General features: G+C 45.5%; 1 protein-coding gene across 2 annotated transcripts in view; it reads left to right on the forward strand.

Moving 5' to 3' along the window:
• The window catches only part of LOC144487897 (sprouty-related, EVH1 domain-containing protein 1-like), a 98,078-nt gene that overhangs the window by 65,284 nt on the left and 5,726 nt on the right, over positions 1–27,068 (forward strand). For both annotated transcript variants that reach the window (XM_078205948.1, XM_078205949.1), the window contains exon 5: positions 22,847–23,008. In XM_078205948.1, the coding sequence (XP_078062074.1) occupies positions 22,847–23,008 (162 nt within the window). The remainder of the gene's footprint in view (positions 1–22,846; positions 23,009–27,068) is intronic.

Here is a 27,068-nt window from a genome sequence, read left to right on the forward strand (position 1 = left end):
GAGAATGTACACTTGGGTGAATCCTTTGGTGTGAGAGTGGGTTTCTGCCATGTTGGAATACTGAGTGAAAGCTAGTGTGATGATGGACTGGCAGTGCCAACATGGCTGCTTTGACAGAACTCCTGCTACTTTCAGCATTTTGAGAGGGGGCTTATGGGGTGTCACTAACTATTGAATTGATGGAGTTTTTTCTGAAGTGAGGGTCAGCACTAGGGATGGAAATCATGGGTACTTGACTCCTGGAGTGAAAGCATTGAGAAGCATTGGGCTAGGGAGCATCACCGATGTTTGGGAAAAGGTTAGGGTCCTGTTGCAGCAGAGCAGGTTAGCAATTTCTTCAAAGGGTTACCCAAAGGGCAACTTGAAAGGTTGTGCATTTTAAAAGCTCAGCTGACCAAATTCAATGTTCTCTTAAGTCACTGCTGGGAAAACCTTTAATATTTCACCTCCAATCCCTTCCCTGTCTTTCCATGAAGGCTGATGCTCAGGTGAGTTCAGACAGGGAGAATATCGAGGTCCCTCATGGCAGACTGGTGCAGAAGGTGAAGTCGCATGGGATCAGAGTTGAGCTGGCAAGGTGGATACAAAATTGGCTCGGTCATTGAAGACAGAGGGTAGCAGTGGAAGGGTGCATTTCTGAATGGAAGGCTGTGACAAGTGGTGTTCCTCAGGGATCAGTGCTGGGACCTTTGCTGTTTGTAATATATATAAATGATTTGGAGGAAAATGTAACTGGATTGATTAGTAAGTTTTCAGACAACACAAAGATTGGTGGATTTGCGGATAGCGATGAGGACCATCAGAGGATACAGCAGGATATAGATCAGTTGGAGACTTGGGCGGAGAGATGGCAGATGGAGTTTAATCCGGACAAATGTGAGGTAATGCATTTTGGAAGGTCTAATACAGATAGGAAATATACAGTAAATGGCAGAACCCTTAAGAGTATTGATAGGCAAAGAGATCTGGGTGTACAGGTACACAGGTCACTGAAAGTGGCAATGCAGGTGGAGAAGGTAGTCAAGAAGGCATACGGCATGCTTGCCTTCATCGGCCGGGGTATTGAGTTTAAAAATTGCCAAGTCATGTTGCAGCTTTATAGACCCTTAGTTAGGCTGCACTTGGAATATAGTGTTCAATTCTGGTCGCCACACTACCAGAAGGATGTGGAGGCTTTGGAGAGGGTACAGAAAAGATTTACCAGGATGTTGCCTGGTATGGAGGACAATAGCTATGAGGAGAGGTTGGAGAAACTTGGTTTGTTCTTGGAGCGATGGAGGTTGAGGGGAGACCTGATCGAAGTCTACAAGATTATGAGAGGCATGGACAGAGTGGATAGTCAGAAGCATTTTCCCAGGGTGGAAGAGTCAATTACTTGGGGGCATAGGTTTAAGATGCGAGGGGCAAGATTTAAAGGAGATGTACGAGGCAGATTTTTTACACAGAGTAGTGGGTGCCTGGAACTCGTTGCCGGGGGAGGTAGTGGAAGCAGATGTGGTAGTGACTTTTAAGGGGCGTCTTGACAATTACATGAATGAGATGGGAATGGAGGGATATGGTCCCCGGAAGAGTCGGGGGTTTTAGTTAAGTCAGGCAGCATGGTCGGTGCAGGCTTGGAGGGCCGAAGGGTCTGTTCCTGTGCTGTAATTTTCTTTGTTCTTTGTTGAAACTCTTTCAGCTAATCCCCATCATGACCACAGTCCAAGCTGCTCTTCTGATCTGGTGTCATAGCTTGGATTAAATCGTTGGATTTTTACCTATAGAAGTTCTTACAATCTGTTTTTAGATATCTTATTCGTTTACCCTTATATTCTATATTCTCACTTTAACATTTTTTTTGGTCATCCGTTGTTGCTTTTCAAAATCATCCCAGTTCTCAGCCTTGCTATTCCTGGAATGATTATTATCCACCTTTTACAGTAATATTTCGCTTAATGCTTAGTGAGCTTCAGAATGGGTCAGCTTCCAATGGAATTGTTATTTCTCAAAGGAATGTGAATCCGCGAAGAAGTATGATTTGTTCTTTAAAGTTCACTTATTCACCGTGATATCTTTTAAATTGATTTTTCCATCTCTCCTGACCAACTGTTCCTCCCCACCACCCCCCCCCCACCCCCCACCCCCTCCCCCCACCCCCTCCCCCCACCCACGCTGACGAGCACACTCAAACCCGCTCTGAAATTCATCACAATATGACAATTCTTCCACTTTCCCAGAGGGGTGATCTTATAGAGATCTACAAAATAATGAGGGGCACAGATCAGCTAGATAGTCAATATCTTTTCCCAAAGGTAGGGGTGTCTAAAACTAGAGGGTATAGGTTTAAGATGAGGGGCAATTTTTTCACACACAGGGTGGTGAGTGTTTGGAACAAGCTGCCAGAGGTAATAGTAGAGGTGGGTACAACTTTGTCTTTTAAAAAGCGTTTAGACAGTTACATGAGTAAGATAGGTATAGAGGGATATGGGCCAAATGTGGGCAATTGGGACTAGCTTCGAGGCTTTATTAAAAAAAAGGGCAACATGGACAAGTTGGGCCGAAGGGCCTGTTTCCATGCTGTAAATGTCTACGATTCCTTACAAGGAGATAGCTAATTCACCCAGTTTCATCGTAAAAGATAAGGGGTGGAGTTTTCATTAAAAAGTCACTCCAGTGCAGTGGGGAGTCATAGAGTAATAAGAGGTCCACAGCACAGAAAAGGCCCTTCGGTCCATCATGTTTGCGCTGGTCAAAAACAACCACTAATCCCGTTTTCTAGCCCTGGCCCACAGCTTTGTATGTTTCCGCGTCACAAATGCATATCTAAATACTTTTTAAATGTTATGAGGGTCTCTGCCTCCACCACCCCCTCAGGCAGTGAGTTCCAGACGCCCACCACCCTCTGGGTGAAATTTCTTTCCCTCACATCCCCTCCTGCCCCTTACCTTAAATTTCTGCCCCCGGTCATTGACCCCTCCACCAAGGGGAAATGCTTCTTCCTGTCTACTCAATCTGTGCCCTTCATAATTTTATGCACCTCAATCATGTTCGCCCCCCTCAGTCTCCTCTGCTCCAAAGAAAGCAACATAAATCTGTCAGGTTCTGACGGAAAACAGGTGTGGTTTTCCCCAGAGAAGCGAGCAGGGCGGCACGGTAGCACAGTGGTTAGCACTGCTGCTTCACAGCTCCAGGATCCCGGGTTCGATTCCCGGCTCGGGTCACTGTCTGTGTGGAGTTTGCACATTCTCCTCGTGTCTGCGTGGGTTTCCTCCGGGTGCTCCGGTTTCCTCCCACAGTCCAAAGATGTGCGGGTTAGGTTGATTGGCCAGGTTAAAAATTGTCCCTTAGAGTCCTGGGATGCGTAGGTTAGAGGGATTAGCGGGTAAAATATGTGGGGGGAGGGCCTGGGTGGGATTGTGGTCGGTGCAGACTCGATGGGCCGAATGGCCTCCTTCTGCACTGTAGGGTTTCTATGGTTTCTATTTCTCTCCAGGACTTCCGACACTATAAAAAAAAAAGCGGGGGAGTGGGGGGTGTTTTGCACCGTCATTTCTGAGGGGTGGGGTCTAAAGACACTGTCTAGGCCGGCTGCACAGGGGTCTCAAATTGAAGTTAAAGACCCCCCCCCCCCCTCCTTCCTTCTCCATCATCGCCGCCATTGGGGCAGTAACCACCCCCCACCTTCCCCACAGTGCAGGCATCGTCACTCCAGGGTATTACCCAGCCATTTCCCCCTCAACCTGGGGACTACACTCCCCTCCAAGCCCCTTGTGGTCACCAGCACTGGTTTCCCTGTTTGGAAACTAGCCGTGATTCCTGCCAGCGTGATTTTGTGGGTTTGGTGGGGAGAGGGAGAGGGACAGGGGGAGGGGAGGGGGAGGGGGAGGGGAGGGGGAGGGGAGGGGGAGGGGGAGGGGGAGAGGGAGAGGAAGTTAGAGGGAGGAGGGGAGGGGGGGGAGAGACATATGGGGACCCCAGAAGGTACGGTGTTTCTGCACTAATTTGGTGGAAAGGGCATGAACCTGATGATGTAACCAGGCTGGGACTGGAGAAGGCCTCATTCTGAGAGCTCCCCAGTGCCATTCCCGTCCTGACCCCCTCGTGAGAGTTAGCCACCTTAAGGGAATTTGCACACGCACGGGTAATCCCAGCCAGTGTCTAAAACATCTCATTCCCTGCTCAGTTCTATAATGTTCAAGAAAATAATCTCATCCTCCAAGCTACTTTTACCAGTTTGATGGGCCGAATGGCCTCTCCTGCACTGTTGAGATTCAATGATTTGTCCAGTCGATGTGAGGATTAAAGTCGCCCATTGGTTCTCCGTTACCTTTCTGACCAGCTGCTCGATGAATAGTCAGCTCAGCGATATCGCCACTGCTGGTGGTCGTTATCATGTGGCTCAGATTTTGGTGTTATAATGCTGCTGTGAAGCATGTTGGGATGCTTTATTATATTGAAGGCGCTATATAAATATTTATTGCTGTTGCAGGAGACCTATCAACTACTCACCAGTGTTTCCTACCCCTTGGTATCTAATCTCTGCCCAAACTGATTCTGTTTCCTGGTCTCCTGAGCCAAGATCCTTCCTCACTGTTAACAGGGCTGCTCATCCCCCCACCGCACTCATCAAAGTGGAAATGCCACGTACCCGACCATATTTTGTTCCCAAGCAGCCACGTCTCTGTGACGCCTGCTGGATCAGCCCCATTTCTCTCTCTTTGTGCCATTGATTCATGTCGTTACAGATGCTTTAGGCTTTTAGCCGGAGCGTATGTGGGTGGTTTTTGACAGCGATGAGATACAGTTGTTGGTTTTCTGATCTCTCCTGATATTCATCTGCATGCTGTGAGCACCCACCTGATTCTGTAAACTCGCTTCGCTTTCCTAATGCCAACAAATTCACGGCCGCTGTTAAATCCTGCTTTGGGAGTTCAACAAAGGTTGCTCACGACGTGATGAGTAATACTGAAAATGTAGCGATCCAGTGAAAGAAGCCTTGACCTATATCTGCTGTCAGTAAACCCACCCTGTTAATTTATTCGCTTTAAAATGAGAATCACTAATAAATACACAAATAGACCTATTCTGTATAGAATCGTTAGCACTGCTACCTCACAGCGCAAGGGATCGATTCCCGGCTTGGGTCATTGTCTGTGTGGAATCTGCACATTCTCCCCGTGTCTGTGTGGGTTTCTTCCCACAATCCAGAGATGTGTGGGTTAAGTTGATTGGCCATGCTAAATTGCCCCTTAATTTGAAGGTCATTGAATAGGTGTTATAAATAAAAACCTACAATAGTGATTAACTCAATCTGGAGGTGGGGCAGTAATTGGGGGCTTGGGGCAATTTTTTGCTGGATTTTTGTGTTTAATTGAAAAGATTGCAAAAACGTGCTTTGCGTCAGACGCAATTTGCATTTGAACATCTGGGACCCTTTATAAATTTTCCACCTTTTCTGGGCAAATCACATCAGAAAAAAAGTGTCACTTTGCAGACCTCCATCTAAAACTTTCCAGATCTTTTCAACTGATAAGAGAAAAACAAGCAGAAAATAATTCTCTCCCCCACCCCCACCACAATTAAGGAAGTTTTACCCCACAAAGGCTAAATGATCGTTTTGAAAGATAATCATACTTATCAATTCAGACACCAGCCTCAGAATTAACCGCACTTTGCACTGTCTCTCTCTTTTGGTGGCAAACTCAAGATCCACACACTAAATATTGACTGCTAGAATCTCAAGACCCTCACTATCCTTATACACAATGGGACATAATTTTAAGTTCATTTATTCATGTCACAAGTAGGCTTACATTAACACTGCAATGAAGTTACTGTGAAATTCCCCTAGTCGCCACACTCCGGCGCCTGTTCAGGTACACTGAGGGTGAATTTAGCACGGCCAATGCACCCTAACCAGCACGTCTTTCGGATTGTGGGAGGAAACCGGAGCACCCGGAGGAAACCCAGACAGACACGGGGAGAACGTGCAGACTCCGCACAGATGGTGACCGGGAATCGAACCCAGGACCCTGGCGCTGTGAGGCAGCAGTGCTAACCACTGTGCCACCGTGCCGCCTGATCGGGGGTACTCGTGAGCATGAGGACACTCATAAAGACTCAGAGCTCAAATACAATTTTTTATATTCAAACTTAGAAGCTGACTATTGTACACCAACGTAACCAATAAATGGTTGTGTATACTTTAACCAGTTATTTTAGAATTGGGCTGCACGATGGTCGTGAACCGGGTGCCTATTTAAAATGTATATTTTTTTCGATAAACCCTTTATCAGCTGCATTAATCAAATTGCCCCAGGTTTCCATTATTATTGAATATATCAAGAAATATGTTTTAAAGCAAGATTAAAAATAAAAGCGTTCTAGAATGCTTCCGACTGCGCTGCCAGATTTTGTATTTGGCAATCTGCAGATGACAAAACTGCTCTGAAAACAAGCGCAAATTGTGGGATTAGAATAGTTGGGTAGTTTGTTTCTGACCAGCTTGGACGCAATGGGGCAAAGGGCCTCTTTCTGTGCTGTACACCTCTATGGCTCTATAACTTTAATTGACTGCATCGGCTGCCAATTGCAACCAAAGAAGATGACCCTGGCATAGTGCTTAGCTCTGCTCCCTCACAACACCCAAAGGAAACCCACACAGACCCGGGTTCAATTCCAGCCTCGAGCCACTGTCTGTGTGGAATTTACACCTTTTCCCTCTGCGTGGATTTCCTCCCACACTCCAAAGACGTGATGCTTAGTATAAAAACATAGAATCCCTACAATACAGAAAGAGGCCATTTGGCCCATCATGCCTGCACCCACAACAAACCCCACCCAGGCCCCGTAACCCCACTTATTTGCCCTGCTAATCCCCCTGACACTCAGGGGCAATTTACCACGGCCAATCAATCTAACCCGCACATCGTTGGAGTGCAGGAAGAAACCGGCGCACACCAGACACGGGGAGAACATTAGGTGGATTGGCCATGGTAAATTTCCCCTTAGAGTCAGAGGGAATAGTAGGGTAAATACGTGGGTTTACGGGAACAGAGCCTGGCTGTGATTGTTGTCGGTGCAGGCTCGATGGGCCAAATGGCTGCCTACTGCACTGTTGGGATTCTATGATTCTATCATGCAGGGTAGTTATGACTTTACTGTAACCCGGTGCTTGAGGGAAAAGCTAGTAAATTGCAAATTAGTGAGGGAGCCCAAGTATAAATCTGGAAGGAATCTTAACCTTTAATCTAGCCGAATCTTTGGTTACCCTCACCCATGCTATATGGGTGGAAGTTAAATTTAGCAGTTGGATGAGTAACTTGGGAACCTTTTTTTCTTCAGAACTGAGCACATTTATCTTTCTGCCGTATGTTTGCTTGAAGTTTTTAGTCCACCGGATCTTTTTTTATATAATAAAGTACAGTAGGAAGTTTAACCACTGACTTCAAAAACATCAGCTGATGCGTTGGTTATTGGATAAGCAAAGCTTGTATGTTACTTGAAATTGGAGACTGTAAACTGTTTCCAATAATGTCAGGGATACTATTCCCTAAATGTTTTAATTCTATATGTTAAAAGTAATTAATTTGACAATGGTATAGATTAGAATCTACTTCTTAATCAATCTGCACTTTCTCCATGTTTAACAGAATAACCAATTTTGTTTCAATGCTTGTTAAAGAATCCAAAGGGCTTGGGGGAAATGTATTCCACTTCTGTGGCTGAAACGTGTTGGGAGCGAAGTAGAACCTTTTTATTTAAAGCTGTTAATGATTTTCTCCTTGAACTCAGGACTGCAAAAAGGGGAAAACGGAAGGTTTGGTACGGAAGGGGTTCGGAGTCTGGATCCCATTTCTCTTCCAGCTGTATTTTTTTTTTGGTCCCAATTTTTTTTTTTCTCTCTGCAGCTGGAATCAATTTTATTACTTTACCCATCATCCATTTTAGTACTTTGAAGGAAAAAAATATCATAGGAAGCATCTCTTAGCAACCGCAGGACAGTAATTACTATAACAGCAGCTGGGAGAAAGCCAGATTTCCGTTTTACATAAAAGCTGCCATGGGTTGCTTTTTTACAGACCGAACTCGCCAACCCTTTTCTCAGAGAGCCGAGTAATCTCGTCGCAGAATGTGGGTGGTGTTTTGCAGTTTGTAAGCACTCAGCTGCTTTATATATTAAAAAAATATCCATATTACAGCCTGCTCACTGCGTGTGTGCATTATGCAATTCCCGTTTGCCAGTTTAAATGAATTGCAAATTTAGAAAATTGTCTTTAATTCGGTAAACAACAGGAAATGGGCCCCTCGCTAAGGCAGTGAGTGACATGACACTGAGATGTATGTTTAAGTATGTCTCCAACAAAACGGATAGAAATGAGCTTGTGTAGTTTGAACTATTTCTTCAGTTAGTCAATACAGTACGATTTTGATTTGATTTGATTTATTATTGTCACATGTATTAACATGCAGTGAAAAGTATTGTTTCTTGTGCGCCATACAGACAAAGCATACCGTTCATAGAGTACATTGGGGAGAAGGAAAGGAGAGGGTGCAGAATATAGTCCTGAGGATTACCAAATGTGTAAGAGATTGAAATAGAACTGTGTTAGAGAGTTTATATGAGTTAGAGTAGATGCCATAAAGTCTCTGAACTCCTTGCTTGGTAAGGCCAAGGGTCAAATCGTGAAAGCACCAGAGTTGCTTCCTGAGGAATTGTTCCATCGATATTTCTCTCTCTCTCCTAATTGTAGCTTCTCTGTTTTCTTTGGCAGTTTAAATCCTTTTTATGAAAAGAAGTTACATTTTGATAATGAATTCTAAATTTTAGCTTAAATCTGCCTGAGTTTTGATGCAACAATTGCATACGGGTGCATGGACCGGTGTATGTAGTTGTAATCTGTAATCATAGGATCCCTACAGTGCAGGAGAGGCCATTCAGCCCATCGAATCTGCACCGACTCTCCAACAGAGCATTTTACCCAAGCCCTCTGCCCTGCCCAATCCCTGTGAACCCACACATTTCCGATGGCCACTCCATCTAACCCACACATCTTTGGACTGTGGGAAGAAACCGGAGCACCCGGAGGAAACCCATGTAGACACGGGGAGGATGTGCAAACCCCACCCTAGGCTGGAATTGAACCCGGGTCCCTGACGCTGTGAGGCAGCCGTACTAACCACTGCCACCGTGCTAATGGACCTCTTTTTTTAATAATTGAAAGAGGTTCACTAGTTCTCAGCCAGTGTGACTGGAATTGGGAAAGGGGGGAGGAAGGAGGGAATTGTTGTTGAATTTTAGTAAAGCTGACGGGACAAATTGGCTTTCTTCTCTTTTTGTCCTTTTTGTAAATGGGGAAATTTAAAGCAAACTGATTTTGTCTGAGCCGGAATTTTCAAATTTGACATTTTTGTGATGTTAAATTGAGTTTTTTTATCTTTACATAATCTTCTATCTTTAGATATATATTTATATTTATCTTTTATATCTGTGTAGATAATAAGCCAGCAGTTAATTAAAGTTATAGAGTCATAGGGCGGGACTTTCAGGCCGCATTCGCCCCAAGGCTGGAAAATCCAGCCTGAGGTCAGCAGACCTTTGTATGTTCCTGTCGCGCCTGCTATAATTCCCGTGACGGGCGGGACAGGAAAATTCCGCCCATAGAGGCATCCAGCACAGCAAAAGGCCCTTTGGGCCATTTCACCTGTACTTGTCAAAGATAAACCACCCAACTATTCTAATCCCATTTTCCAGCATTTAGCCCATAGCTTTGTATGCATTGGCATCACTAGTGCACAAAGAACAGTACAGCACAGGAAACAGGCCCTTCGGCCCTCCAAGCCTGTGCCGCTTCTTGGTCCAACTAGACCAATCGTTTGTATCCCTCCATTCCCAGGCTGCTCATGTGACTATCCAGGTAAGTCTTAAACGATGTCAGCGTGCCTGCCTCCACCACCCTACTTGGCAGCACATTCCAGGCCCCCACCACCCTCTGTGTAAAAAACGTCCCTCTGATGTCTGAGTTATACTTCGCCCCTCTCAGCTTGAGCCCGTGACCCCTCGTGATCGTCACCTCCGACCTGGGAAAAAGCTTCCCACTGTTCACCCTATCTATACCCTTCATAATCTTGTATACCTCTATTAGATCTCCCCTCATTCTCCGTCTTTCCAAGGAGAACAACCCCAGTCTACCCAATCTCTCCTCATAGCTAAGACTGAGGGACACACACATAAGGGACGACCTGATAGAAGTCTACAGGATTATGAGGGGCATGGACAGAGTGGATAGTCAGAAGCTTTTTCCCAGGGTGGAAGAGTCAATTACGAGGGGGCATAAGTTTAAAGTGCAAGGGGCAAGGTTTAAAGGAAATGTACGAAGCAGGTTTTTTACACAGAGGGTGGTGGGTGCCTGGAACCCGCTGCCGGGAGAGTTAATGTAAGCAGATACAGTAGTGACTTTTAAGGGGCGTCTGGACAAATACGTGAATTGGATGGGAATAGAGGAATTTGGTCCCCAGAAGGATAGGGGGTTTTAGTTCAGTCAGGCAGCATGGTCGGTGCAGGCTTGGAGGGCCGAAGGGCCTGTTCCTGTGCTGTAATTTTCTTTGTTCTAAATATGTTAAAGATGTTGATGTGTTCATTGATTAGCCAATGAGAGGATTTTTATGTACAGCTAGTCTCAAATGCACTATATAATTGCAAGAAGATGGCTTCTTGCATTTGAGGTGTTGCTCTAGTCCATTCTAGCAGTGAGGAACTTGGTTACGCAGAGATGTCCAATCCTTGTGGTTCCGTATCAGTGGGGTAGGTGTTGCTTCAGGATAGCAGCTGTGACTGAGAGGAGCTCTGCGCCTCTTCCATGTCGGGCTCTCGCCCTTGAGCACGCAGTAGCAAGAAATTGTTTTAAGAGCCTTACCCAATTTAGCTCAGAAAGGAAAAGCAAAATACCGTGACTGATGGATATCTGAAATCAAAACGGAAGATTCTGCAAGTGCACAGCGGGTTAGGGGAGAGGGTAAAACAGTTGTTACAGGTCAGTAATTCACAGAATCATATCGTATAATCCCTACAGTGCAGAAGGAGGCCATTCGATCCATCGAGTACACCGACCACAATCCCACCCAGGCTCTATTCCCATAACCCCACATATTTACCCTGCTAATCCCCCTGACACTAGGGTTAATTTAGCACGGCCAATCAGCGTAACCTGCACATCTTGGGACTGTGGGAGGAAACCGGAGCACCCGGAGGCAACCCACACAGACATGGGGAGAACGCGAAAACTCCACAGTGACCCAAGGCCAGAATTGAACCCAGGTCCCTGGCGCTGTGAGTCAGCAGTGCTAACCACTGTGCCGCCCAACTTATAAGAACTAGTTTTGAAAAATGTAGCTAGTGATGAGAGAGGTGTAAATTGCATCTATTGTTCTCTGAATAAATATGAAAACTATTTGAACAAACAGATCAATGTGATTTTTTTTTCTATCTTGTCCGCTCTGATGCTTATTTGTTCCCCCTTTCTTTAAGAACAAATTCATATAGTGGCTTGTCATCCACTTCAATAGCTAATACAAAATATCAACAAGAATAATTTTCATTTAGTTAGCGCCTTTAACCTCGGAAAACATTCCAAGGTTCGTCATAGGAGCATTATCAGAAATATTTGACACTGAGTCACATAATGAGGTGATGTGGGTTGCCGGCATTGGACTGGGATGGGGACAGTAAGAAGTCCCACAACACCAGGTTAAAGTCCAACAGGTTTATTTGGTAGCACGAGCTTTTGGAGCACTGCCCCTTCATAGATAATGAGGTATTAGGACAAAAGCGTGGACAAAGAGGTGGGTTTTAAAGAGCATCGTGAAAGAGGGGAGAGAGGCAGAGAGATTTTGGGAGGAAGTGCCAGAACTTGGGCCTAGGCCACGATAGGCATAGCTGCCAATGGTAGAATAATCATAGCATCCTACAGTGCAGGAGGAGATCATTTGGCCCATCGAGCCTGCGCCGACTACAATCCCACCCAAGCCCTATCCCCGTGATTCTGCGTATCTACCCTGCTAATCCCCTGACACTAAGGAGCAATTTAGCATGACCAATCCACCTAACCTGCACATCTTTGGAGTGTGGGAGGAAACCCACGCTGACACGGGGAGAATTAGAAACTCCACACAGACAGTGACTGAGGCTGGAATCGAACCCTGGTCCCTGACACTGTGAGGCAGCAGTGCTAGCCACTGTGCCACCCAATGAAAATGGGGATATGCAAGAGGACTCAATCTGAGGAAAGCCGCAATCTTGAATGGTTTTGTGACTGGGTGGAGGTGGGGGGGTTTGAAAATATGAATGAGCATTGTAGAATGAAGGCATTGCCAAATGGGGAAGTGTGAAGAATGTTTACTTCATGGTTTGCATTTATATTTTAGAAATTATGTTTAGTTTTAGGGGGATTGTTGTTGTGAAGGTAAGGGTAAGTGAAGTGCTGGGGTTTTAGAGATTGTCAGAACACCTAAAAGCAAATGGCAGTTCAGACGTTCCCCATGTTTGTTTAATAGAGTCAGGATAGAAGAGATGCCGTTATGAAACAACAGGTGGGCTTATTTAGCTGAGGAACTGGGGACATGGGGCAGGATTTTCCGGCTGTGCTTACCCCAAGACTGGAAAATCCTGCCCGAGGTCAGCGGACCTTGCATGCTCCACCCCTCACCCGCTCTGCTTCCCATGGCGGGTGGGCCAGTAAAATTCTGGTCACAATGTCTACTCTGCATGCAACGAAATGCAACCCAGAGCGATGTTTGTTTTGGGAGTTAGAGCTAACTAATTTGGAAGCATTCAATGAAGTCTTTTAAGGAGCAGTTGATAGGAGTGCAGAACAGGCATGTGCCTGTAAAGAGGAAGGACAGGAAAGGTAGGATTCGAGAGCCATGGATAACCAGAGAAATTGTGGGTCTAATCAAAAAGAAAAAAGAGGCATACATAAGGTCCATGCAGCTAAAAACAGATGAAGCACTGGAGGAATACAGAGAAAGTAGAAAAGAACTCAAACAGGGAGTTAGAAGGGCAAAAAGGGGTCACGAAATGTCCTTGGCAGACAGGATTAAGGAGGATCCCAAGGCATTTTATACATGCGTTAGGAACAAGAGGGTTGTCAGAGAAAGAGTCGGACCTCTCAAGAACAAAGGAAGAACCCAAGAAAGTAGGTTCGAACCCAAGAAAGTAGGTGAGCTCCTAAATGAATACTTTGCGTCAGTATTCACAAAGGAGAGGGACACGTTGATTGGTAGTGTCTCAGAGGGATGTGTAGACACGTTAGACCAAATCACAATTACAAGGGAGGAAGTGTTAGGTGTTTTAGGAAGCATTAAGGTAGACAAATCCCCAGGGCCAGATGGCATCGGTCCTAGATTACTGAGAGAGACAAGAGATGAAATTGCTGGGCCTCTAACAGAAATCTTTGTTTCTTCATTGGACACAGGTGAGGTCCCAGAGGATTGGAGGATAGCAAATGTGGTCCCGTTATTTAAGAAGGGTAGCAAGGATAATCCGGATAATTATAGGCCAGTGAGCTTGACGTCCGTGGTAGGGAAATTGTTGGAGAAGATTCTTAGAGATAGGATCTATACACATTTAGAACTGAATGGTCTCATTAGCGATAGACAACATGGTTTTGTACGAGGGAGGTCATGCCTCACGAATTTGGTTGAGTTTTTTGAGGAGGTGACAAAAATGATTGACGAGGGAAGGGCCGTGGGTGTCATCTACATGGATTTTAGTAAAGCATTTGACAAGGTCCCTCATGGCAGGCTGGTGCAAAAGGTTAAATCTCACGGGATCAAAGGTGAACTAGCTAGATGGGTACAGAACTGGCTTGGCCATAGAAGACAGAGGGTAGCAGTGGAGGGGTCTTTTAATGATTGGAGGTCTGTGACTAGTGGTGTTCCGCAGGGCTCTGTACTGGGACCTCTGCTGTTTGTGATATATATAAATGATTTGGAAGAAGATGTAGCTGGTCTGATTAGTAAGTTTGCGGACGACACAAAAATTGCTGGAGTTGCGGATAGTGATGAACATTGTCAGAGAATACAGCAGGATATAGATAGGCTGGAAAATTGGGCGGAGAAATGGCAGATGGAATTTAATCCAGATAAATGCGAAGTGATGCATTTTGGTTGATCTAATGCAGGGGGGAGCTATACAATAAATGGCAGAACCATCAGGAGTATAGACACACAGAGGGATCTGGGTGTGCAAGTCCACAGATCCTTAAAGGTGGCAGCACAGGTGGAAAAGGTGGTGAAGAAGGCATATGGCATGCTTGCCTTTATTGGACGGGGCATAGAGTATAAAAGTTGGCATATGATGTTGCAGTTATATAGAATGTTGGTTAGGCCACATTTGGAATACTGCGTCCAATTCTGGTTGCCACACTACCAGAAGGACGTGGAGGCTTTGAAGTGAGTGCAGAAAAGGTTTACCAGGATGTTGCCTGGTATGGAGGGTATTAGCTATGAGGTGAGATTGAGTAAACGAGGGTTGTTCTCCCTGGAAAGACGGAGGTCAAGGGGCGACCTAATAGAAGTTTATAAAATTATGAAGGGCATAGATAGGGTGAACAGTTGGAAGCTTTTTCCCAGGTCAGAAATGACAAACACAAAGGGTCATAAGTTCAAGGTAAGGGGAGCAAGGTTCAATAGAGATATGCGGGGGACGTTTTTTACACAGAGGGTGGTGGGGGCCTGGAATGCACTACCAAGCAAGATGGTTGAGGCAGACATGCTAGGATCATTTAAGACTTATCTAGATAGCCACATGAACAGACTGGGAATAGAGGGATACAAACGGATGGTCTAGTTAGGAACACATGATTGGTGCAGGTTGGAGGGCCGAAGGGCCTGTTCCTGTGCTGTATTGTTCTTTGTTCATGGACTGTTATATTGTCAAGGAGATGGGTGGAGCTTAAGAAGGTTTCTGGTTTCAGTTTATCTGTGTGTTTACTGGGAGCAAGGGGGGTTGGTTGTAGTTTGGACCTTGTGTGGTTTGCAGCTCACAGAGAAACCCTAAGAGCTATTAGCAAGCTCCAGGCGATTAGGATTTGGCCAAGCCTTGGGTATCTGAGAAATTGGCAGAAGGTTACAAGTTCCATGCTGGGCAGTTAGGACTCAGAGAAGCCCAGAGAGCCATTTATAGCTCAGAGCATCCAGGAGACCAGAGTTTGGAGAAACTCTGGACAGTGCCAGCTTAGTGGCCTGGGAAAGCGTTGGAAGTATGGCGGAAATTGGAAGCCGGAGGGCAACTTTGGGAATCCCGTGGAACGCAATCTTGAGGAGAGATGGGACCATCAGGATGCAAGCAGCCTTTGAGATAGTCGGAGCGACTTTTGAGGAAATCCTGAAGCATATGAAATCCCTCATGAGGAGGGTGGAGTTTAACAAAATTTTGTGACTCTCAGTGGTCACTAACATCTGGGTGAGTTGCTAAGGAATCTGTGGGATTGGCCTTAGTCACATCTGCCACTTAATGTTCAGCATGGTATGTTAAACCTCAGTTTGCCTGTTAATTCCTATTTACCTCCTGTTAATTCTGAATGTTGGAGCGTAAGATAAATATTGTAAACTGTTTTACTTTACTGACTTAGTTTATTTAAACTGTGGAATCTTTATTTTCTTAGTGAGTAACTAGGAATTCAAACTTGCTGCTTAACCCGAAAATTACTGGATCATAAGAGAACTCAATGCATGTGATTCTCTTGTTATGACTGGATAGATAGGAATAGAACCAGACAGGGACAATCTTATCCAGCTGGACAGGGGGTGGGAAGAGGCATTTTAGGAGGATGGTGTAGTCTGCAGACTGTGAAGAATGAGGACGGATAACTAACAATGTTTTTTTAAATTCATTTGTGGGACATGGGCGTCGCTGGCTGGCCAGCAATTATTGCCCATCCCTAGTTGTCCTTGAGACTGAATGGCTTGCTAGGCCATTTCAGAGGGCAGTTGAGCATCATTATTGTAGCTCTGGAGTCACATGTAGGCCAGGCCAGGTAAGGACGGCAGAATTCCTTCCTTAAAGGACATTAGTGAACCAGATGGGTTTTTCTGATAATCACCAATGGTTTCATGGTCATCAGTAGATCCTTAATTCCAGGTATTTTTTAATTGAATTCAAATTCCACCATCTGCTGTGCGGGATTCGAACCAGGGTCCCCAGAACATTAGCTGAGTTTCTGATTAATGGTCTAGCGATAATACCACTAGGCCATCGCCTCCCCTACATAGGATGCCATTGGGATTTTGAGGACCGAAACCTGATTGAATGAAGTTCAAACATGGAGTTATGAGGAGGAGGAGCATGGTCCAAGTAGGCAAACAACATGTGCAAGGATTTTTGTGTAGGAAGAGAGGTTGGAGTCAGGACAGTAGATTAAAAGGACAAGGGGGAGGTGGTCAAGGGTGAGTTTCCTTGTGGAGGAGAACAATTACCACGGCGCAAAGAATCATAGCTACAATCCCTGGGTCAAGGGTGGTACAGTGGTTAGCATTGCTGAATCACAGCATCAGGGACCCGGGTTCAATTCCAGCCTTGGGTGACTGTCTATGTGGAGTTTGCACATTCCCCCCCGTGTCTGAGTGGATTGTTATTGGGGCAAATGGCCTCATTCTGCACTGTAAAATCAATGATTCTATTCTATGGTTCTGTGATCAGACTTTACAGCACAACTGGTTACTGAAAACCACACCATAAGTCAAAGCATCGTAACCCGGAAACAGGTTTCTCATAGCAATAGTGTTATAAATAGGGAGGGGATTGGTTCCTAAACCACGGCCTAATACCCTACTTACCAAAATAACCCCGAATTATGTTTTCAATTAGTATAGCAACAATAATGTATTTATGTTGTAAATAGCAATCATATTGATGTAAGAAAATCACAAGCTAAAAATACATACAAATATACTACTGTACTGTAGACTCAGGAGGATGGATTATAGCTGCTGGAGTTTTGAAGAGTGAGGGAACATCTCATATAAATATATAAAATTCTAACAGGACTAGACAAGGTAGATGCAGGAAGGATGTTCCCAATGGTGGGGGTGTCCAGAACCAGGGGTCACAGTCTGAGGATACAGGGTAAATGTTTTAGGACTGAGATGAGGAGAAATTTCTTCAACCAGAGCGTGGTAAGCCTGTGGAATTTGCTCCCACAAAGTACTTGAGGCCAAAACATGTATGTTTTCAAGAAGGAGTTGGATTTAGCTCTTGGGGTGAAGGGGATCAAAGAATTATGGGGGGAAGGCTATTGAATTGGATGATCAGCCATGATCATAATGAATGACAGAGCAGGTCTGATGGACCAAATGATCTCCTCCTGCTCTTATTTTCTATGTTCCTATGAGCATAGATGCGCTTGCATGAACATTTGAACTTGTTCACTGGCGCCGTCAGAGTGAGCAGCGTAAAGTTGAAACCAACGCTGGGAAGTCAGAATGATATAAACGCTGTTATGTGCCGGTTATCGTATCTCAAACATCGCAATGCCGAGGAGCGGCCTGCATTGTGAAAGAGAAACTTCTGGATTGCTTACAGGAGCTTGATGACTCTGTAGATGCAAATGTGTCTGATTAGGGACTTTTAAAAAAAATGGCATAAAATTTGTGCTAGATTCCTGCAGTTTTGAAGAACTTTGAACCAAGGTGTTTCCCCGCTCACATTTGTCATACATTCAACAGGTCCTCTCGTGTTTTTTCCATTTTCTCTGCCACTCCCTATTCAACACCCTCTCCCCCCACCCACCCCCCAGGATACCCCTGTGCCTTCCCAGATAAGAATATGGGAAATTAGCCTTTTCTCTAATTCTGATTTTAAATTCTACCTGCATATATTTAAGATATGGAAATAAACTATTTAACTGGTAATGTGGTTTGTTTTGCCCTGGTATTGTTATCTCAACACTCCCCTTATGATTGTTGTCTGTGGGGAGGGGGAGAAAATAAGAGGAAGGATTGGATCGCGGGGGAAAATGCGATATGGTAGTAAGGTCACTGCACCAATACCGCAAAGGCTCATGTTCTAAGGGGCATGGATTCAAATCCCACTACAGCATTAAACCTGACATTGAAAGCGAGTCTCGGTAAAGGTGATGGTGAAGGTGAAAGCAAAATACCTGGCGATCTGAAATACAAACAGAGTGCTGGAAATACTCAGCAAGTCTGGCAGTGTCGGTGGAGAGAGAAACTGAGTTAATGTTTCGAGTGCGATATGTCTCTTCATCAGAACTATGTTGCACAAACGCATCTGGTTCACTAATGTCCTTTAGGGAAGGAAATCTGCCATCTTTATCTGATCTGGCCAACACGTGACTCCAGAGCCACAGCAATGTGGTTGACTCTTAAAGGGCGTAGCAAGTCACTCAGTCCAAGGGCAATTCAGGGTTGGCAGCAAATACTGGCCTTGCCAGCCACAACCACACCCCATGAAAGAGAGAAGGATATTGGTGAACAAGCACTGATTTTAGCCTGCATTTTACACTGAATAATCATATGGCATGAAATGTCCCCCGTATCTTAACTACAGTAGAGTTTCACCTTTCGTAAGATCAGCTTGGCAGATATGGCAAAGCGCGTTTGACCACCCGCTTTCAGTAAACAATTCTTGCAAAGTGCGGTTATATCACACCACTAACAAAGTGAAATTTGATTTGATTTATTATTGTCACATGTATTAACATACAGTGAAAAGTATTGTTTCTTGCGCGCTATACAGACAAAGCATACATGGAGAAGGAAAGGAGAGAGTGCAGAATGTGGTGTTACAGTCATAGCTAGGGTGTAGAGAAAGATCAGCTTAATGCGAGGTAGGTCCATTCAAAAGTCTGATGGCAGCAGGGAAGAAGTTGTTCTTGAGTCGGTTGGTAACCTCAGACTTTTGTATCTTTTTCCCAACGGGAGAAGGTGAAGAGAGAATGTCCAGGGTGCATGGGGTCCTTAATTAAGTATTGTTTCTTGCACGCTATGCAGATAAAGCATACTGTACATGGAGAAGGAAAGGAGAGAGTGCAGAATGTGGTGTTACAGTCATAGCTAGGGTGTAGAGAAAGATCAGCTTAATGCGAGGTAGGTCCATTCAAAAGTCTGATGGCAGCAGGGAAGAAGTTGTTCTTGAGTCGGTTGGTAACCTCAGACTTTTGTATCTTTTTCCCAACGGGAGAAGGTGAAGAGAGAATGTCCAGGGTGCATGGGGTCCTTAATTAAGTATTGTTTCTTGCACGCTATGCAGATAAAGCATACTGTACACGGAGAAGGAAAGGAGAGGGTGCAGAATGTAGGGTTACAGTCATAGCTAGGGTGCAGAGAAAGATCAACTTACTGCAAGGTAGGTCCATTCAAAAGTCTGATGGCAACAGGGAAGAAGCTATCCCAGTGAAAGAAATGTCCCAACACGCTACAGGGCCAAGTTCCAAAGACCTGGTAAATCTTCAAGATTATGATAGGATTACTAAATAGTGACCCATTATCTCCAGAAAGGCAGCAAGGGGCCTCACTCTGATTTATGGGATGAAAAGATTAAAGAGGTGGTTTGAAAAGGAATTGTTCAGAATGGTTGAATTGTTTCGACGGTGGTTTGTGACAGGGAGTTTCAGAAAGTCCGTCAGTTGTTTTGACGGGTTTTAAAGGGGAAGAAGTTGAGGAAGGGGAATAAGCAGGAGGATGGGATTACACTAGAGAGAAAATCATCATATAAACCCCACGACGCAGTCTAGATTTGAATGGAGATCATTCAGTGTGTTTGATCCCCTCTTTCCATAACACCAGCACAATGGTTAGCACTGCTGCTTCACAGCGCCAGGGACCTGGGTTTGATTCCCGGCTTGGATCACTGTCTGTATGGAGGTTACAGATTCTCCCTGTGTCTGCCTGGGTTTCCTCCGGGTGCTCCAGTTTCCTCCCACAGTCCAAAGATGTGCAGGTTAGGTGAAATGGCTATGCTAAATTCTCCCTCCGTGTACCCGAACAGGTGCCAGAGTGAGGCAACTGGGGCATTTTCACAGTACCTTCATCGCAGTGTGAATGTAAGTCTACTTGTGACTAGTAAATAAACTTTAAAAACTTTAAACTTTAACTCCTCAAAACACCAGCTGTTATCTTTATAACAGGGTGGGGTGGAGATCTCAAAGTGACAAACATTCATGCACAAGAAGCCATTCTCTGCAAATATTAGGAACATGTTTAAGCATTCCGCCTTTTTGAATTACCTGGGAGCTTGGGGAGACTATAGTTGCCCATTTCTCCTTGGCAACACTGTGGGCAATCAGAGTCAACTTGCCACTCAATCAGCACCCTTTTCTCCACTAGTATAAATTGTTTGAAACTTGGTATTCTTGTGCTTGTCCTGATGAGTACAAGATGAAAAGCTTCAGGAACATCTAACTTTCAGATAACTTCTTGTTTTAGCTTCAGTTGTCCTTTCTGGCATTGTAAATAATCACCCATTTCCCATTCTGTTCCTACCTCTCTCTGCTGTTGGTGGTTTATTGTATAGACTCCTGTCCACAATAGTGTAAAACCAGTGTTACTGCAGGCATTGTTAATGGATATGATCCATTCTAACCCGTTCTTTTTCCCACTGTCACTTGTGTACTGTGCTGAGGTGCCATTTGATTCATATTAATGTTTTTATTTGCTGTTTACAGTGGGTGTAGTTATGAATGAGTACGTGGCTGGAATGACATTTTGTTTAGAGCCTTCCAAAAAGCCTCATGTGTCCAGTAACGTTTCTGTGATTGATTTTGCACTGTCCTCCCTAAAGGGGAAGTAAGCGGTCTGTGCTTGGCACTTGTAATTTCCCAGTCAAAAACAGGAACTTGCCATGTGGGCAACTTCAACAAATTCTGCTAATTCCCTGTGATTGAGAAATGGCGGCTGTGATTATACTTTGCAGATGAATAAGATGCAGATGCAGGTTGATTGGACTAAAACCTTTGCATTCAGACTGAAGATTGACAGCATAAACATACGAACATACGTGTAATAGAACTTCATAGATTGAAAGAATGGTATTGTTCTGCATCCGTCCCCTCTAGTACAGGTGCAGTAAGGTTTCCAGCAGCCCACAGAATCCCTACAATGCAGAAGGAGGTGATTCAGCCCATTGAGTCTGCGCCAACGCTCCGAAAGAGCATCAAACTCCACACAGTCACCCAAGGCTGGGATCGAACCTGGGTCCCTGGCGCTGTGAGGCAGCAGTGCTAACCACTGTGCCATACCCCTATCATCATACCTACCATACCCATCTACTGGAACAAGTACTGCATGTGGGCATGACTGAATGAACATGTCTGTTCCCTCTCTCTTAACGAAAACCTTTGTTAATCTATTCGAGGTGATGCTTGGCATGTGAAAGTCCAAATAACGGGATCTTTCATGCTGGGAACTTGCTCGCAATATTTTAATGTGCTGACGCTGGAAAGAAGCTCGGGATTAGCAAACATAATAACCGACTGCGTGTTCATGGCGCACTCCCTGATTGATGGCACGAATTGACCATGATGTGAAAATTGGCCACCTTGCAGAGGCCAGAGGGCAAAGGTGATGGGATGTGTATGGGCAAGGGTGCCGACTCCCAGTTGGTATCCAGTAAATCAGCTGGAGCATCTGTGTAAATATTAGGGATTTGATTCATCCTGGGAGAACAGCTGTGGTGGTCCACATTATCTATAGATGCTACACTGGCCCACCAGTGCCAAGTGGCCACTTGGAGGATGAGGCAGAGGACTTCCTGTCAAAGAGCATGTCAGTGTAAGTTGTCTGTAGAAATGTAAAGTGATAAAATCACAGAGAAAATGAACTGCAAACAATGTGGTGCATATATTGTTGTCTCCTGGGGGGGGGAGCTAGTTTAAATCTCCAGCGTACTCAATGATTTTTACAGGCTTTTAAAATAGTCCAAAAAGACACAATCAGAACAGTGACGTTCGCTGATTCCTTCATCACATCCTCTGTTACGAGAAATGGTTATACCATAGCTTGGGCCGGCACAGTGGTTAGCACTGCTGCCTCACAGCGCCAGGGACCCGGGTTGGATTCCAGCCTCAGGTCACTGTCTGTGTGGAGTCTTCATGTTTTCCCCGTGTCTGCGTGGGTTTCCTCCGGGTGCTCCGGTTTCCTCCCACAGTCCAAAGATGTGCAGGTTAGGGAGATTGACATGCTAAATTAACCCTTAGTGTCCAGAGATGTGCAGATTAAGTGGATTGGCCGGGCTAAATTGTCCCTTGGTATCTGGAGGTGTTTAGGTTGGGTGAATTGACCATGGTGGATGTGTGTGGTAGGGGCCAGGGGTGGGCCTTTTGGGGTGGGGGGGGGGGGGGGCGGTGGGGGGGTCGGTGCAGACCCAATGGGCCGAGTGGCCTCATTCTGCACTGTGGGGATTCTATGGAAATGTTTGTCAGAACTCCTCGGTTTTCCCCGTCCCCATTACAAACCCTCGGTCACGCTGGATTGAACAAGTTGCAAGTTTAAACGGGGTTTCTGATGTAGACATGGGAGCAGGAACGTTGAAACTTTTACTATTGCTGACTCTGGGGCACACTACAAAGCACAACCTGAGTGACGGATGCGACTTGGGGGATTTCTGCATATGACCCTCGTACTGAAGCTTCAGACGGGTAAAGGCCGTGAATTCAAACAGGCGAGATTCAATAACACCTTCTCTCCCCCCCCAAGGGAACTTGACCCATGGTACTTCCGAGCACGTGTTCCAGTTATTGTGACAGGGTGACCTCTGGTGGTCAGTACAATAATAAACCATCATGGTGGCAACATTCTGATTTTCTATCATAGTAATAATGAAGGATTATTTCTGTATTTTTTCTTTCAGCCTACACAAGAAGATGATACTAATTCTTTGATTCGGAAAGAGCGAAGTTCACGGCAGGACACTGTAGTGACCAGTGATCCTTACAGAAGCTGCTATATTAGAACCCCTCCATTTGAAGACTTCAGTTCTCAAAGACTGTATTTTCCTGTTCAGCAGAATCAGGTAACTTTGCACTCTTGAAGGAAGACAAATTGCAAAACGCTGAACAATTTTGCAGAGATGAAAATGATCAGCGAGGTTTTTCCTTGATATTTAGTTTCCAGAATTAAATTCTAAATATTTTGAGCATTGTCTGGCCTTTATGCTTTTGTTTATTTATTAGTGTCACAAGTAGGCTGACATTAACACTACAATGAAGTTACTGTGAAAATCCCTGAGGTCACCACACTCTGGCGCGTGGCAAATCCATCTAACCTACACACGGGCGGCACGGTAGCACAGTGGTTAGCACTGCTGCTTCACAGCTCCAGGGACCTGGGTTCGATTCCTGGCTTGGGTCATTGTCTGTGTGGAGTTTGCACATTCTCCTCGTATCTGCGTGGGTTTCCTCCGGGTGCTCCGGTTTCCTCCCACAGTCCAAAGATGTGCGGGTTAGGTTGATTGGCCATGCTAAAATTGCCTCTTAGTGTCCTGAGATGTGTAGGTTAGCGAGATTAGTGGGTAAATATGTAGGGATATGGGGGTAGGGCCTGGGTGGGATTGTGGTCGGTGCAGACTCGATGGGCCGAATGGCCTCTTCCTGCACTGTAGGGTATCTATGATACATCTTGGGACACTAAGGAGAAATTTACCATGGCCAATCCACCTAATCTGCACATATTTGGTAATCCCCAGGATGTTGATTACTTGGCTGGACAAATGCCACCTTTCGAAGAACGAGAAAGGGAACTAGCGAGACAAACTAGAAATGAAAAAGAAATGGAAGTAAGACCGTAGACAAGCAATGGGGAATGCCCAAGGAGATCACACGTGTACAGCAAACCACAGGATATTCCACAGGAAGTTAGCAGCAAGAGTTGGAGTTCCTTGGATGAGCAGGGAATGTGAAACTAAAATGAAATTTATTATTAAAAGGTCGATGACAAACCTGTGGAGATTTACTGTGACCATAACGGGATGAAGGGACTTCAGTAAAGTGGGGAGATCAGAGAAGCTGGGATGTCACTTCTTAGAGGGGTGTTTTGATGGAAGCAGTGCCGGATTTAGACTTGGTGAGGCCCTAAGCTATATAAAGCTTGGAGGCCCCTTGTTAAAAAGTTACACCAAAAGGTCTCTCAAAGGGTGCGTACCAAAACAGGACCTTGGGTCACCACAAAAAAATTGAAAACATAATTATGCCTTTTAATTATTTCATAGCAAGGTATTTAAAGTGAAAAATACAAATTATTTTCAAATTTACTGATTACATATTTATCATTTGGCTTGATCTCTCTCACAGATTTTGGTAATTTTTTGAGTTGCTCTTCAAGCTGGTGCTTTCTTGTTCTTTTCTGGTATCCGCTCTTAAATGTTCTCTTCATTGTAAACCTTCTGAAATTTTGTGAGGCCCCTGCGGATTGTGAGGCCCTAAGCTGTAGCTTGGTTAGTTTATGCCTAAATCCGGCACTGCTGGCACCTATTCGGGTACACTGAGGGAGAATTTAGCATGGCCAATGCACCCTAACCAGCATGTCATTCGGACTGTGGGAGGGCAGTCCAAGAATGTGCGGGTTAGGTGGATTGGCCATGCTAAATTGGCCCTGAGTGTCAGGGGGATTAGCAGGGTAAATATGTGAAATTATGGGAATAGGGCCTGGGTGGGATTGTGGTCGGTGAAGACTCGATGGGCTGAATGACCTCCTCCTGCACTGCGGGGACTCTATGAAACAGGGGCACCCGGAGGAAACCCATGCGGACAAGGGGAGAATGTGCAGACTCTGCACAGACAGTGACCCAAGCCGGGAATTGAACCCGGATCCCTGGTGCTGTGAAGCAGCAGTGCTAACCACTGTGCCACCCATCGGATTGAAGCAGTTATTTTCTGACTAATCGATCCACGTGGTAGCAAAACTATGCATTGAAAAACACGCCACGAATAAAGTTCTTGGTGAGCGTGCACTCTGAGGTGGATCGTTGCCAAATGTTGTTTGTCAGGGTGCCTACTGGTTCAGGGATGAGGGATTTCAGTTGTAAGGATAGATTGGAAAACGACAACAGAAAATGCTGGAAAATCTCAGCAGGTCTGACAGCATTTTCTGTGGAGAGAGAATAGAGCCAACGTTCCGAGTGTGGACTCTGACGAAGGGCGATCCAGACTCGAAACGTTGGCTCTATTCTCTCTCCACAGATGCTGTCAGACCTGCTGAGATTCTCCAGCATTTTCTGTTTTTGTTTCAGATTCCAGCACCCGCTGTAGTTTGCTTTTATCTATAGATTGGAGGAGCTGGATTTGGTCTCCTTGGGGAAGAAAGGCCTGAGAAGAGGTTTGATAGATGTGTCCAAAAATCATGAGGAGTCAGCAAACAGTAAATAGAGAGAAACTGTTTCTGTGGGCAGGAGGAGCGAGAGCCAGAGGACACAGATTTAAGATGGCTGGCATTAGTGACGTGAACGGGAACCATTTTTACTCAGTGGGCGGTTAGTGGGTAGAATCATGTTGGCACAATGGTTGGTACTGCTGCCTCACAGTGCCAGGGACCTGGGTTCGATTCCCGGCTTGGATCACTGTCTGTGTGGAGTCTGCACGTTCTCCCCGTGTCTGTGTGGGTTTCCTCTGGGTGCTCCGGTTTCCTCCCACAATCCGAAAGGCGTGCTAGTTAGAGTGCATTGTCCGTGCTAAGTTCTCCCTCAGTGTACCCGAACAGGCACCGGAGTGTGGCGACTTGGGATTTTCACAGTAACTTCATAGCAGCGTTAATGTAAGCCTACTTGTGACACTAATAAATAAATAAACTTTATAAACTGAGCGTGTGGGGGAGGTAGATTTTAATCATGGCTCTCAAACGGGAAATGGTTAATTGCCTGAAGAGAAAATGCTCACAGGGCGGCAGAGAAGCAGTGGGAAAGTGGAATTAGATTTGTTGCTCATGTACAGAGCCAGCAGAAACCCAAGAGATCTCCTGTGGGTGGGATTTTCCTGCCCTGACCCCCAGCCGAGATCATATGGTCCTCCAGGTTTACAGCATGGAAACAGGCCATTTGGCCCAACTTGTCCATGCCGTCCTTTTTTTAACTAAGCTAGTCCCAGTTGCCCGCGTTCGGCCCATATCCCTCTATACCCATCTTACCCAGTTAAAATGTATTTATTAGTCACAAAGAAGGCTTACATTAACACTGCAATGAAGTTACTGTGAAATTCCCCAACTCGCCACACTCCGGCACCTGTTCGGGTCAATGCACCCTAACCAGCATGTCTTTCAGACTGTGGAAGGAAGCTGGAGCACCCGGAGGAAACCCACGCAGACACGGGGAGAACATGCAAACTCCACACAGGCAGTAACCCAAGCCGGGAATCGAACCCGGGTCCCTGGTGCTGTGAGGCAGTGCTAACCACTGTGCCACCCAAAGTGCTTTTTAAAAGACAAAATTGTACCCGCCTCTACTACTATTCACTGGCAGCTCGTTCCAGACACCTATCAATCACCCTGTGTGTGAAAAGATTGCCCCACTGGACCCTTTTGTATCTCTCCCCTCTCACCTTAAACCTGTGCCCTCTAGTTTTAGACTCCCCTCCCTTGGTCAATAACTACTGGCTATGCTGCCAAATCTGCAGTGGGTCCAGCCAATAGTCAATGGGGCCCAGCTGTGATGGTGTGTTATGGTAAGAACGATACATTTCCACAAACATTATCTGTATTTCATAATCTTGGAAGTGGTTTTTGCATTAGCTATGGGGTCAGCAGGAAGATGGGTGGGGGGCGCACAAGGAGCTGTAGTCATATTCTCTTACCCTCATACAAGGAAAGTGAATCATAAAATCCCTGCAGTGCATAAATAACTAAACAGAGCCAACAAGCTAGCCTCTCGGGGAGGGAAAGCGAGCCGCTGCCCCACTGCCCACCCCCTCAGGGCGGTGAGACTGAAGAAGAGTGTGGGCCCCGCCGTCCACCTTTCACAGTGCAGAAGGAGGCCATTCGGCCAATTGATTCTGCACCAACCCTCTGACAGAGCATCTTACCATCCCTGTAACCCCTACCCTGCTAATCCCCTTAACATACACATCTTGAGACACTAAGGGGCAATT

The sequence above is a fragment of the Mustelus asterias genome, unplaced genomic scaffold (genome assembly GCF_964213995.1).
Source record: "Mustelus asterias unplaced genomic scaffold, sMusAst1.hap1.1 HAP1_SCAFFOLD_1110, whole genome shotgun sequence".
NCBI classification, from domain to species: domain Eukaryota; kingdom Metazoa; phylum Chordata; class Chondrichthyes; order Carcharhiniformes; family Triakidae; genus Mustelus; species Mustelus asterias.